Consider the following 13,874-nt stretch of genomic DNA (forward strand, 5'->3'; position numbering starts at 1 on the left):
CTCCGTGGTTACACTTTTGGCTCCATTCACAGTTTGCATCAAAACAGACAGTTGAGTGTTGAGACAGTGGCGTTATGAGCTTCATTTTGGCCCTGGGTGGTCTCTTGCACTTTGGCAGAAAAGTGGCACCAGCATGCTGTTCTTTTATCAGAGGTGTCGGCATAACAGCGAGCAAAGGAGGTTGCGATTGTGCCCGTGACTTTCAATGGCGGTCTTTTGGAGACACGCTCATGAATATGCTCATCATTTAGCATCAATACAGAGATGCTGGACTCGGGCCCAGAAGTGATTCAAGACTGAACGATTTAAATCAGGCGCCGGCGTCGTAGCCTTATTCAAAGAATCGCTGCTTCCTCCTCTCATATGTTATTTTTTTTATGTGGAGGTGCTGGCAATTACAGTGCCAAAATGTTTTTCAACTCCCACAGGGAGAGGCAAAGGAACTGCAAATAGATTTGGTGATGAGGAGCCATCCAACTCACTTTTGCTCTAATGCAGAGCACGAAAATCAAACAGAGACTCAGTCGAGCTTAAACACAAGATTAAATGCGGCCAGATGTCAAAAGCAACCACAGAGTGATATAAAATTGATGATGTGGCGCTTTTCTTTTTTTTTCAAATCGATGGAATGTAGGCGCAGTTCTCAAGGTTTGACTACTGCAATATGTAATTCATGTGTGGCATGGTTGTCATGTCATAGAAATGTGACATGCCTGCCTTTCCTCGAGTTGTAATAATGCATCTGCCATCTTAATGGTATCATTCTGAGAATCTCCAAACTCAGTGCGGATGCCTGCATAGAGATATCCAACTCTGCAAAGGCATCTTCTTTACATTTCGCCCTAAAGCGGGGATGTCAATCTCATTTTTTGACTGCTGCATGCTTCAATTCTCACATTTACCTGGATAGAAACATCACTGTAGGATCCGCCGATGACCCCCGAAATGGCCAGCTGGACCTCATTCTGGATGGGTCGGGACCCGTCCGGACAGATGAAGCCTGGGTCGTGCACCTTGGTGAGGGACGCCCTGACAAAATCGAGGGACTGCTCCAGAGCGTAGGTGTCCTTTGAGCAAGTGTCAAGGATGTGCGCCCCTAACTGCAGTCCGGGAAGGATGCGATCACTGGAATTAATCTCGTCGAGGGCCAGCAACATGGCCTCCAGTCTCTGGATCCCTCGCTCCTCGTTGATTTTACCACAGTCCTCCGTCCCTTCGCCTTTGTGGTGCACTGGGAAGAGGCCGCCGATCACCAAGTCACCGTCTATGAGGATCTCACGCTTGGCCGCAGGGGGGAATCTGGACATGCTGGGCAGGCTACCCGGTACCAGCAGCTCCAGCAGGAGGACGTGGAGGGGCCAGTAGGAAAGTGCCGGAATGGCCGATGACCTGAGGCGAAGCGTGTCGCTCAGCATGGCGGGAGCAGGATGTTGGGCTCGGTAAATCGAAGTGGAGGGAGGTGGTGGTTTACAGACAGTGCGTGTCTCCTGATATTGGACAAAGCATGTTGACCACTTCCTAGAAATGAAATGTAGAATATGGTCATTAATGTGACCCCACCGGTTGAAAATATGGGTGGAAATAGAAGAGAGACGAATGATTAGCAGGACATTTTTGGCAGTGATGTCACGTTGGAGTCCAGAGCAGTCAAGCAGGAAGAACATTTGAAAAGAGGAAGAATATACAAAGGAAATCAATTTTGCCATTAAACGATTGTCTTTATTGGGATTTATTTTCCATTACGTTTCCATGATGATAATAACATTATGATACACTCACCAACATAAAGGAACGTAGTTTTTCTCAATAAGAGTATGTCATTTTGTTGTTGTTGTTGTTTTTTTGCCATTCTCCTGGTGTAGACAAATCTTTCTGTTAGGAAATAATAGGGCAACCCTGAAAACTGTTTATTTATTTTTCATGAGGCGTGACACATCCAAGCCGTAGATATTCCAGACACTTCTCAAGTCAGGAGGATTTTCCCAGCTTACTAGGAGATGACACATAGATGGTGGTGCTCCTCATTGAAGGGGGGTTGCCATGGTAACTTGGTGGGTTAAAAAAAATAAGTGAGGGTTGAACTGCAGGGAAGCGGGCAGTGTATGCTAATATGGATCTCGACAGGGGCGGGCTTTTGGATTTTTTTTAGTTGTTGTGATGTCGAATGATAATGACGAGCGCTCATTAAATTATAATAGTGATGCCGAACACGCTCATTAATTCATATTCCGTTTTCTTTAAACTTTTGAGTGTTTCCACACGCATGCTACGTAATATTTCCGAAACAGGTGATGACTCAAAATGTACCGTTGACATTTCATCAATCCGCCTTGCTTGCAGGCAGCTCGCCCCCAAAATGTGCTCAAAGAATATTCTGTGGCATTCCCAACAGGAAAACAACAGGAAGGTAAGTGTCTAATGAATGCTGCATTCCCCCCGCTCAGGATAAATATTACATCAGGTTGTGGGTGGCAGCTCGAGCGGCGCATTGATGAATGCGCTGCTTTGTATCCAGCGAGGAGGTTCGCAGAGAGTGTGAAGATGTGATCGAAGTTACGTCTGCGGGGGGGGGGGGCAACACGAAAAGCAGAAAAAGAGGCGCAGGCGTCGTCAAACACGTTTGACCTAATAGAGTGAAGGTCAGAGTGCCACTTACACGTCCAGCGTGGAAAAAGTCTAATTGCGCTTCCGCACTGGAGCAGATGGCAGCTTTCTGGTTGCAAAGGCAAGGTCGCCGTGTGAATTAATGGCGCCATAAGGAACAGCCAATTAGGGGAGCCTTTGTAAACTAGGCCAAATGGAGGTTGGAGGTCTCTCAAAGCCCTAAGAAGTGCAAATGCAGTCAGACGCCATAGAGGACATGAAACGCAAGTAATCCAAAAAAAGAAAAAAAAAGGCATTTCCGATTTGAAAGATAACCAGGGGCTCAATCAGCCTTCAAATGATGCCATCAGTTTTCAATCAGGTCATTAAAAGGACGCCGATGTAGACGCAGCGGACGAGTGTGTTCGGTCTCCGAAACTTCAAACGTAAGGAGGCAGTCAGAGAGTACATGTCCATTCCCTATTAGCATAAAAGATGCCTCGATAACACCATTCTTCATTGTCTCGTCCAAATATAGCCAGTGTGTGATGTGTGAGTCAGTGCAGACTCACGGTCAGCTATGCTGTGATTGGCACGTACAGTCGCACAGTGTGCACGACGATGTGTAACTTTGTGAAGATGTTAAGTGGGAGCCCGACATAACAAGAACCACCTGTACTGTGAACATTGGTGAAGCATCCTTGCATCCATTTCCTATAGAAATTGTCCTCATTTGGGTCGCGAGTGAGCTCAAGCCTTTTGAGGACAACCAGCCATTCACACTCACATTCACAACTATGGACAACTGAGTCTTCCATACCAGTTGACAATCGCAGTGCAACACATAGACAAACAACTGTTCGCGCTCACACTCACCCCTAGGGACAATTTAGAGTGTTCCATGATCCTGCCATGCAGGTTTTGGGAATGTGTGAGGAAACCGGAATACCCGGAGAAATCCCACGCAAGGCACGGGCAGAACATGCAAACTCCACACAGGAAGGTCGAAGCCGGAACCTGCACCACCGCACTGTGAGGCAGACGTGCTAACCAGTTGACCTCCGTCATGCCTTAGAGCACAGGTGTCAAACTCAAGGCCCAGGGGCCAGATCCACGTCACCACGTCAGTTTATGTGGCCCACGAAAGCAAATCACGTGTATCAGCTTCCATGATGCTTGCTCAAATTTGGACCACAATGTCAAATTGTCATGTGTCATAAATAATGTTGAGATTTTGCAATAATTTGTTTACACTCACTGAGACAATTATTGAACAAACAACAAAAAACAGTTGACAGATTTTAAAACTAGTAATCCATGTATTTGATTTGTTGTGTACAAGTAATAATACGATGTGGTGATTCAACATTTATTCGGTTTCACTGTCGTAATGGCCCTACGAGGGAAGATGTAACTCTGAAGTGGCCCGCGACAAAAATAAGTTTGACACCACTGCTCTAGAGAGAGAGAGAGAGAGAGAGAGGGTGCCATGATGGTCGACTTGTCCACCGCCTCACAGTGCAAAGGTTGTGGCTTTGAATCTGGCTCCGGCCTTCCTGTGTTGAATTTGCATATTCTCCCCGCGGTGCCTGCGTCGGATTTCTCTGGGTACACCGGTTTGGATTGGCTGGCAACCAGTTCAAGTTGTCCCCCACCTACTGCCCAATGTGTGTGGATAAGCGGATCAGATAATGGATGGATGCATTTATGTTATTAATTTATAGTTGTTATCGTCATTGAATGAGTCAAGAGTTTTACTTTGTGTACAGCACCTCGTATGCAACTGCAGGTGTTTTTAAAGTCCTCTATATAGAAAGTAGAGTTGTGATTATTCTTTTGGACCTAGTCTGTCTTATGCTGAACTTCACTGCATCACAAGAGAACCGTTTCTGTTAACTTGTGTAATTACGGTAAGTAACTTCAACCTATCAATTAAATGAGTTGAGTTTGGACACTCTATATTGCCTCGCTACAAGATAACATTCAATTACACAAAATACACTCGACTTCACAATCAATTAAACTTCTAAAAAAAAATGTTAAGAGTCCCTCATGATCATGAAAATTAATACGCAGTAAACATACACTATTGTTAAATAAATACCGCTCTAACAGTGACAATTAAAAGCAAGTATTATAAGTCTGTTAAAGGCAGAGTTTGATCCATCCCTCCTATTGGTTTTCATAACATTATGCTGATAAGGTCGACAGTGGGCGTAATTGAGATTTAATTGGATGTTTTGGATGCAGGGCGGCCCGGTAGTCCAGTGGTTAGCACGTCAGCTTCACAGTGCAGAGGTACCGGGTTCGATTCCAGCTCCGGCCTCCCTGTGTGGAGTTTGCATGTTATCCCCGGGCCTGCGTGGGTTTTCTCCGGGTACTCCGGTTTCCTCCCACATTCCAAAAAACATGCATGGCAGGCTGATTGGACGCTCTAAATTGTCCTTAGGTGTGAGTATGGGCGTGGATGGTTGTTCGTCTCTGTATGCCCTGCGATTGGCTGGCAACTGATTCAGGGTGTCCCCCGCCTACTGCCCGAAGACGGCTGGGATAGGCTCCAGCACCCCCCGCGACCCTAGTGAGGATCAAGCGGTTCGGAAAATGGATGGATGGATGGATGTTTTGGATGCGATGTGAATGCTCAGCATCTCCTTGAAGAAAATCACTCAAAAGCATGCACCGTTTACGATTAGCTTAATCGGATACTAATCAGCCTGTGCACACTTTGGTGGAATCCTCCAATGTGCAAGCATCATTATGACATCAATTGATGTTGAATGAATATCAGATGCCCACTGGCGGTGACATTTAATTGAATGCGTACATATGAATTTGAATACTGTACTAACAGAACGCGGCACTCCTCCCGTGAGGTATAAGGAATGAAAATTTAAAAAAAGCTTCCACGTGTTTACACCACCGACACCGACAAGATTATCATTCATGACCGAGATTGAGTACTACCAGGTTCTGTGCACACAACATCAAACAAATTTAATGGGCGGGGGGGGGGGGGGCGACAAATGACCATGTTTTAAAATAAAGGAAGGGCGATTCTCCATTTAAAATCATCAACCTGCTGTCAGCTAATATGGAAGACCTGCCTGTACTTCATCCTGGTCTCCTGTGCGTCCACAATTCACTTGGCGTCTGATGTTTTTAAATCGTGTGGTATTTCAAGTGTACAAAAGTGCAGTGCAACAATGCCACTTGTTTAGATTCAACCCTGATTTTCACGCCACACAAACACGTTGCGTGTGGAAGAGCAAGGCAGAAAGTGAGAGTGACAGCTCCAACCGCGTTTGTCATCCATCACTGTGGAGATCTGACGTCCGACGGACACTAGATTAGGTACACTCGCACAATACAGATCGGATCTTAATGCAGGAACTGTATCAAAGTAAAAAAAAAAGAACACACGATAATAACCATAGTTGGGTGTATACAAATTTAGCATTATTACTTTCGTCAGAGCAGATTTTTGTTCATCAGACCTACCATCAGTACCTACAGGTGTACCTAAGGAAGAGGCCATGGACTGGTATTTTGTCTAAACATATTTTGGAGCAAACGTTACAAATATAAAACGTCCCTCGCAGACCTGGATTGTTTCTGCTGTTTTTAGCAAGTGCTTTAAGTTTGCTTCATAAACTAATTAGTCACACTGAGGTTATTTTTTATCTAAAATTGTATTCAATTGAAGACAGGTTGGGATACAATGTGGAATTATCTCTCATCCAGATATGTATATAAAAAACAACAACAACAAATGGAGAGGGAGTTCAGGCTCATGATGCAGAAAAAATAAATTTCAATGGAAGTAAAGAAAGCGTGGTGTCTTACCCAAAATGTTATTGGTGTGCAGCTCTCCTTGGTGATCGCGCACGCAGCGCGAGCCGCTTCAGGTGACCAGCCCTCTTGTAATAAGATGTTTGCCAGGCTGCTGCTTGGATCTGTCCTTGGTTCTGAAGTGTTTGCTCACACTGGCAAAAAACTCTTTCGTACTCTCCAACTTGCCAGCCGTCGGACCGCTGGACCAAGCGAGGTCCAACCTCGCGCGGGCTGCCACTGGCCACTACAGAAAATACATGGAAGCGATCTAGATTGTGAATAATGTGGCGGGGGTGGGTTGTTTTGTTTAGTTTTTTTTTTTTTAACTTCACGAGCTCTCCTCGCGGGGAAGTGGTCAGAACGAACTTCGAAACAAGAGGGAGCTGCAAAATCTCGCTAGTGGTGCAACGCGGACGCGCCTCTGCTGCTTCAGTGAGCGCAACGCGACCACGCTGCGCGCTCCCGCCTGCCAGCAACTTCCAAACAAAGCCAAACGAGGCAGGCTGGGAGAAGCTCGGTTTTAAACAAAATTACAGCTTGGCGAACAGGAGCGATCACATAAAATTATGATAATAATAAATAAATAAATATATAAACATATAAAGCGAATTTGATTCCTGCAAAAATACACCCTCACTTTTGCTCCAAATAAAAATTTGCCACACAAAAGGAGGACCTTTCATTCAGGACCTGGCAACCTCATTCACCTTTATCTCACTGAAGCCCAAACACACTCCAGTTGAGTGGCGCATGCACTCGACAATAAAGCTGGAGGTTTTGGTGAGTGTGCTCCTGCGCATTTGGAAGGACTTGGGCTTTGAAACCGTAGGGTTACAATTTAAGTCCCACTGCAGAGAGATGCTAATCTGCTTCCTGGCTACCGTGGAAGTGCCATTGAGCAACGCGTCATATAACCTCCTCCAAAGCTCAAGAGGGGTGGCAGTGTTTATGAGCCCCTTTCACAATATGATCTCTCATTGCATGCTTCCATGTTTGTGATTTGGTTCTGTGTAGTGTGCAGGATAAAAAAATAAAATAAAATACAGAAACGTCTAATGTGGATTTCCCCTTGGGGGATTATAACCGGTGTAATAATCATAATAATATATATTATTTTAAAACATGTACTACACCAATCATGTGACAGGCAGTCTTCATAAATCATTTCCATTGGTGACTATGGAACCCCAGACATGATTGGACACAACATTTACAGTGTGACCACAATATCCTGTAGCCACAACGTGCGCACAGAATAATTTCTGGCCGTGAAGGCCGCCAATCAATCATAGGGCACATACTGTACAGACAGCCTTTCCCCCGCAGCTAATTTAAGATAAGATAAGAAAACCTTTATTAGTCTCGCAATGGAGAAATTCCCAATTCACAGCAGCAAAGTTATGAAAGGAAGAAGTAGAACAACAAAATATAGGAGCTGCTGGAAAGGCAGCCACTCTTGCGACGCCATTTTGAAGTCAAAATAACAAAAATAACACAACACAACACACAGGACACCGACAGTCGTGCAATCTTCACCACTTTTCTGCATACACTTTGTTGTCTGAAGCAGTTATAGATGAAAGAGGAGAGGATCAAAGTGTCCTTTCACCAGTGGATCAGAGATGTCATGCTGAAAATGTGCACACGTCTGCTACAAGCTAAGTTTTGAAAGCAAACAACAAAGCTGTAGCGTCCATTGACGAAAAGAGATTAGTTCACTTCTCCTGTCCCACGTAATCCGCTTCAAACTCCAAGCCGCGACTCTCAGTTCCAAATCCGCATCGGCGCTCCGCGCTAACGCTCCTTACTTCTCATCGTCGGCTCCTCAAGCCTTACATCCATCCAGTCGCAGACCGTTCAACAGCAACGATCTCTCCGCTGAACAAAGCGGGGCTGTGAAAAATGCTGCTGTTGACTGACTGTAAGGTCATAATATTGGGCCCTCAACATCCCACCCACCAAACAAAATCCCGCCATGCATTTCTTGTGCCTCCCTTAAAACTGAGGTCTGGCAACAGGTTTGTGCACTGCCACAATGAATTTCTAAATATATAATCAAGATGGGGCGGCATTGGTTAGCACGTCGGTGTCACAGGGCGGAGGTGCAAGGTTTGATTCTGGCTCCGGCCTTCCTGTGTGGAGTTTACATGTTCACCCCGTGCATGCGTGGGTTTTCTCCGGGTACTCTGGTTTCCTCCCACATTCTAAAAACATGTGTGACAGGTGAATGGAACTCTTTAAATTGCCCCTATAACAATCTAGATCATTTGAATTAGGTGCACTGGTGGAGTGAAACATCTAAAACATGCAGGCTAGGGGCCCTCGAGGACCAGAGTTGGTGACCCCTGATTTAGCGGATATTCAAGAGTCTGTATCGCAGCTAATTGAGCATTACCCCCTTTTCCCGGGGGAATATGACATCAGTAGCATTTCTGTTGCATAATTGGTCAGCAGTGGCGAGGTGTTGGGCTACACAAACCAAATTAAGTCCATCATTTGGCTCAGGAAGCAACATCAAATTGGTTCTACAGAATATGTGACTGCGGCTTCGTTTTTCAAGCAGTTCAGACACCTTCACATACTTCAAGCACACGCGCAACCGCGCGTGTGCACACGCGCACACTTCATTTCAGGACAATAGCTGCGCAGGACGGGTTGGGCAAATAAGGTCTTTCGCTGTGCAGCGGCAATTAAAATGACGAGCAGGTCCAGCCTGTTACATAATTCTCTCAACTAACACAAAGGGACCAATTTTCTCCTGAAATTCAATTGTAGTTTACGTTACAATGATGGATGGCAAGTGGGCGGAATTCAGACTTTAGATAGAAACATGCCAATTAATGTCAGGGCAAATAACAGGGGGTTAGGGGGACTGAAACAAAGTGCTGCTAACTTGTAGTGAGGATGCGGCGGTCTTGGGTCTTATTGTAATTATTAAAAAGTGACAAATAACTGCTAAACAGTGACAACAGGCAATCAATGTATCCAATGAGGAATAACTCGGAAAGAGTAAAAACCGTTGACAACGAATCTACCTTTAATTATCCATGAATTGACCATAAATGCTTCATCTCATTTATTTCAGTATTCTATTTGATTTCTTGGGCCGCATACTAAAAATAAAATAATGAATCAAAAGTGCCCCCCCCGATCATTAATTGATGCTGGGACAGAAGCTCGACTAATGAGTCAATTAATCTTAAATCTTGCACAGTTGCACGTTTAGTGCATGATAATGAAATTTGTTTGTTTGTTTGTTTGTTAAATTGTTTTTTGTTGCTCTTTGTTTAACTGATAAATTGTTTAAAATCATCTGGATTAAGCAGATTGATGCTCGCAATAAAATGCGTGAGAAGAACGGTTTGAAAATCCTGCTTAACATTTGTGCCAGAGCTGCAAAAAAATAAATTATGTAAAAATGTTGCCTATAGATCATGTGCAAGGAAGGCCCAATTATTAAAGGTGACATCTGGCTAAATGATTCTGCCATGTTGAAGATATTTTATATGACTTTTATGCAAATGATACCCACTTCTCGTACCACCGTTGAGTGGATGCTGCAATGTGTTCTCTTCATTGGTGCTGACAACTTTGCCGCGGCTGTTAATGAGTTTATTTGCCCTCTTCACCCAAACATTAAGTCGAGCAATACAGTCGTCCATGTAAATAAGCTCATCTGTTCTTACTTTGCTTCACTTCATTTCGCCCGGGGTTAAACTGCCACCAAGCTTTCGAAACGGTTATACAAGTGTAAAAAGAAGCAAAGTGCAGCATAATAAATATGTGTACTCAAATTTTAATGCTGGATACGAAGTCTATGGGAAAGTAAATTCACTTTTTTTATTTTTTTTTGAATTGTTGACTGTCATACAAGTGTACAAAGAAGTTAACCGATAATAGAGAACATAACTTTTTATTATATAAACACCGCCAAGTTCCCATCCCTTTATTTTAATGGGGCTGCCTTGAGCTACAAGTTTAATTCATTCCATGCCCACGCTAGTAACTCAAAACACTCATATCACAAATTGTCTATCCCCATTTAAAATGAATGAAGTTGCAATTAATGGTTCCAGCTTCCACAAAAAAAAAAACAAAAAACAAATTTGCAATATATTTTAGAATGGCAAACAAGCAAGCTATAATATTGTACTTTGTAAAATCCATCCATCCATTTTCCGAACCGCTTGATCCTCACTAGGGTCGCGGGGGGTGCTGGAGCCTATCCCAGCTGTCTTCGGGCAGTAGGCGGGGGACACCCTGAATCGGTTGCCAGCCAATCGCAGGGCACACAGAGACAAACAACCATCCACGCTCACATTCACACCTAGGGACAATTTTAGAGAGTCCAATCAGCCTGCCATGCATGTTTTTGGAATGTGGGAGGAAACCGGAGTACCCAGAGAAAACCCACGCAGGCCCGGGAGAACATGCAAACTCCACACAGGGAGGGCGGAGCTGGAATTGAACCCGGTACCTCTGCACTGTGAAGTCGACGTGCTAACCACTGGACTACCGGGCTTTGTAAAATCATATAACAATAATGAAATAGACTGTTTGAAGAATTAAAATAATTTGTGCGTCAAGATGAATTCATTGCAACTCCTTCTGGTGTGCGAGATTTGGCACCCGCACGGCAGTAGGCCAATAATACAGTCATGCAAAGGAAGAAAAACTGTACGTGACTCAGTCATTATTATTAGTCATTCTTCACAGATATGGCTGTATTGTTATATTGTCTGTCTACATGTGTTGTTGCATCGTTAGTGTGGAAAGATTCATTGCTTAAAGATTTATCACACCGCTATGGAGATGCAATTCGGTAGCTTGTCTATGGTGTTTTCTGTAATGTGTTAGCATTAAGCTCACAGACTTTTAAGAAAAGGCATGCGGTTGCTTCAAATACAGCATGTGTGCAGTATATCTCTTATGTTTAGTCTCACGTGACGTCATGCATGTAGCTTACGTGGCAACATTTTTATCTTGAAAGTTTCGGTTGAATTGTACATCATCAGATTTTGATAAGCCACCCCCTGTCCTTGCTTTCCTGACAGACTCTGAATCAATTTGGTGATGTTGCTGATAACCAGAATATCAGCGGATGATCTCACTCTGCCCTTCTTTAGCCTCATTCCACTTTGAGGCAACCTTCAAAGTTCAGCGTGGAAAGAGATTTTCACATTTCCACGATCGAAAGGTTTGCCCGATTTTCAGAGTGTTTAAGAGGCGCCTTGTTTCTGTCCCATTCCTTTGATGCCCTGTCCCGTCAATCTCCTTCTTCTCATCACTCATATACGGACTTGTGTGTGAAGGCATTTCTCGAAGCTCTCAGACTTTGAGGGAAGTTGAAGCTATTTCAGCAGTAAATCTGTGTGTGTGTGTGTGTGTGTGCACAGTAAACAAGCCAGGGCTGGGGTACATCTGCTGCTGGTAATTATAGCACCTCGGGGCTTCTATTACATCCGTGAATCTCATCTATCACGTTTAACCTCGGGGGACAAAAAGCCCTTTAGCATTGGGATTTAGAACGTATAAACCAACTATAGATTATCTTATTTGGAGAACCTTTAACAGATGAACACTCAGCATTCTTTCAGCATCACAGAGGCGTATCGATTACAAGTAAATTAAAGAATTAGTTATGTCCGTAGGTTTTTCCCCCCTCTCTTTTGCCATCTTGACCAAAGCAGTATTTGATGCTAAATGCTAAAACAACCCCCACGCACAGTGTTCCCCAACCTCTACTGAGCCAAGGTGCACGTTTTACAAAAAAAAAAAAAAAAAATCTTACTGCACTCTACCAAAACAAAAATATCTCCAAAAGTTTACCTTTAATTTAGTTGAACACCACAAAGCTGATATGCTTGCAGGAAGCCATGATTTTATATTGTGTGAATGGCAGATGGTGGATGCGCTGCCATCTAATGGAGAAAGCATTCAATTGTTCTGTCTGTCATTATATGTCACTGGTATAGATAGACCAACAAATATATTTTTGTAAATGATCTTTTTTTGGGGGGGACAAATGAAGACAAATTATTTCATTTTCCGCAACATATGATGACTCTGAATCACCGACCTAGCATATGCCGACTTTACACTTGGGCCAGATCCAGGACATATCTGTTCATCTTTCCTTCCGATACGACTTGTAGACTTTTTACATTTATAATACATGCCCAATTTCTTCTTGTACTGAATATGAATGGCATATTCTTCACAATCAAGGATTGAAGGACAGATGTACAAAAGCATAAAGTAAAAATGTTCACTTAAAAAAAAAAACACTTTTACTGTAAATATGGATGGATCGAACAACAACAACAAAAAAAAATCACTGAGCATAAAATAGTTTCAGACATACCTTAACTTACCGTAAATAGTGCTCGTACTGAGAAGAAGGGAGAAAAAAATCCAGTTGAAGGTTGTTTGTGGTTTAAGAGATCGCTAGCATCTGCTTGCAACAGAAAAATGCACAATTACCAAATGATAATAACTGGAGAAAATACACTCACATCTCATTGTTTTTCCCAGATTGGACACAGAATATTTAAAATGGCCGAAGCTGGTGATTTTTAGGCTGGCTTTAGGTATTACATATTTGCCCAGAATCATCAAACAATTGTCTGAAATAAGCCCATGGATGGGGAGAATGAATACAGTACATGAAAAATATAAGAACAGTCATGAAAGATTTGTACTTCATTCCTTCCCGCCACTCTTAATTGAATAAATGTTTCATTATTGTTCTTGGCATGTGTGAGTTGGTCTGACTTGTGATTTATACATATGCTAATATATTCATTGATTTATGGGTCAGTTGCGTCGGTGTACTGTACCTAATGTTAAGATCTGGCTGATGAGTAGACATTTCTGACTGCTGTTCGAATGAAAATCCAGCTCACCAAACCATAAATGCAGGAAGAGGTGTGGCTTGTGCTCTCAGGTCAGCAGGTTACGGGCTACGCTTCTCTTGGGAGAGTTGCTGAGATTTATAAGCACCGATATGAATGGCCACAGGGTCTGTGACAGCTTTATCTGCAGGCCACCATTATTTTGAAATACAACATCAGATCTTAAAAAAATAAAATAAAACAGATGGCATCCCGGGATAGTTTAGTTTCCCCCCAAGTGGAATGGCTGCATGACCAAAAAAATGTTTTCAAATCAATTATTTGAATTATTATTAATCAAAAGAATTATTTGAAATCAAAAGAATTGACTGCAGTCGATATTCGACGTGTGAATGGCAAGTATCTGCATAAGCACAAATTTTGGGGTTGGGGGGGCTGCCGAATGTGATCTATTTCGGGCTTTGATAAAATGTTTCCCGATTAATTCTGTCGGTGCAAAGTAATAAGTGCTAAGAATGAATCGTGGTATCCTGCAGCAGGCTCTTATTCAGTCCACTGGGGCAGCTGTGGAACCATTGCACAGTGACTCACACTATCATCAAGTAT

The 13,874-nt window shown here is 43.3% G+C and overlaps 1 protein-coding gene across 2 annotated transcripts in view; it reads right to left on the reverse strand.

Annotated features, from left to right (window-relative positions):
* The window catches only part of grm2b (glutamate receptor, metabotropic 2b), a 28,115-nt gene extending 15,277 nt beyond the window's left edge, over positions 1-12,838 (reverse strand). Inside the window, exons 1-3 of one of the 2 annotated variants that reach the window (XM_086117222.1) lie at positions 12,789-12,838; positions 6,427-6,658; positions 903-1,518 (exon numbers count right to left, since the gene is read on the reverse strand). In XM_086117222.1, the coding sequence (XP_085973348.1) occupies positions 903-1,415 (513 nt within the window). In that variant the 5' untranslated portion in view covers positions 1,416-1,518; positions 6,427-6,658; positions 12,789-12,838. Of the gene's footprint in view, positions 1-902; positions 1,519-6,426; positions 6,829-12,788 lie in introns of those variants that run through there. The other variant, XM_086117223.1, reaches the window with a different exon arrangement.
* Positions 12,839-13,874: the final 1,036 nt, after the last annotated feature.

The sequence above is a fragment of the Hippocampus guttulatus genome, chromosome 8 (assembly GCF_054856545.1).
Source record: "Hippocampus guttulatus isolate MCC_2025c chromosome 8, RoL_Hgut_1.0, whole genome shotgun sequence".
Taxonomy (NCBI): Eukaryota; Metazoa; Chordata; class Actinopteri; order Syngnathiformes; family Syngnathidae; genus Hippocampus; species Hippocampus guttulatus.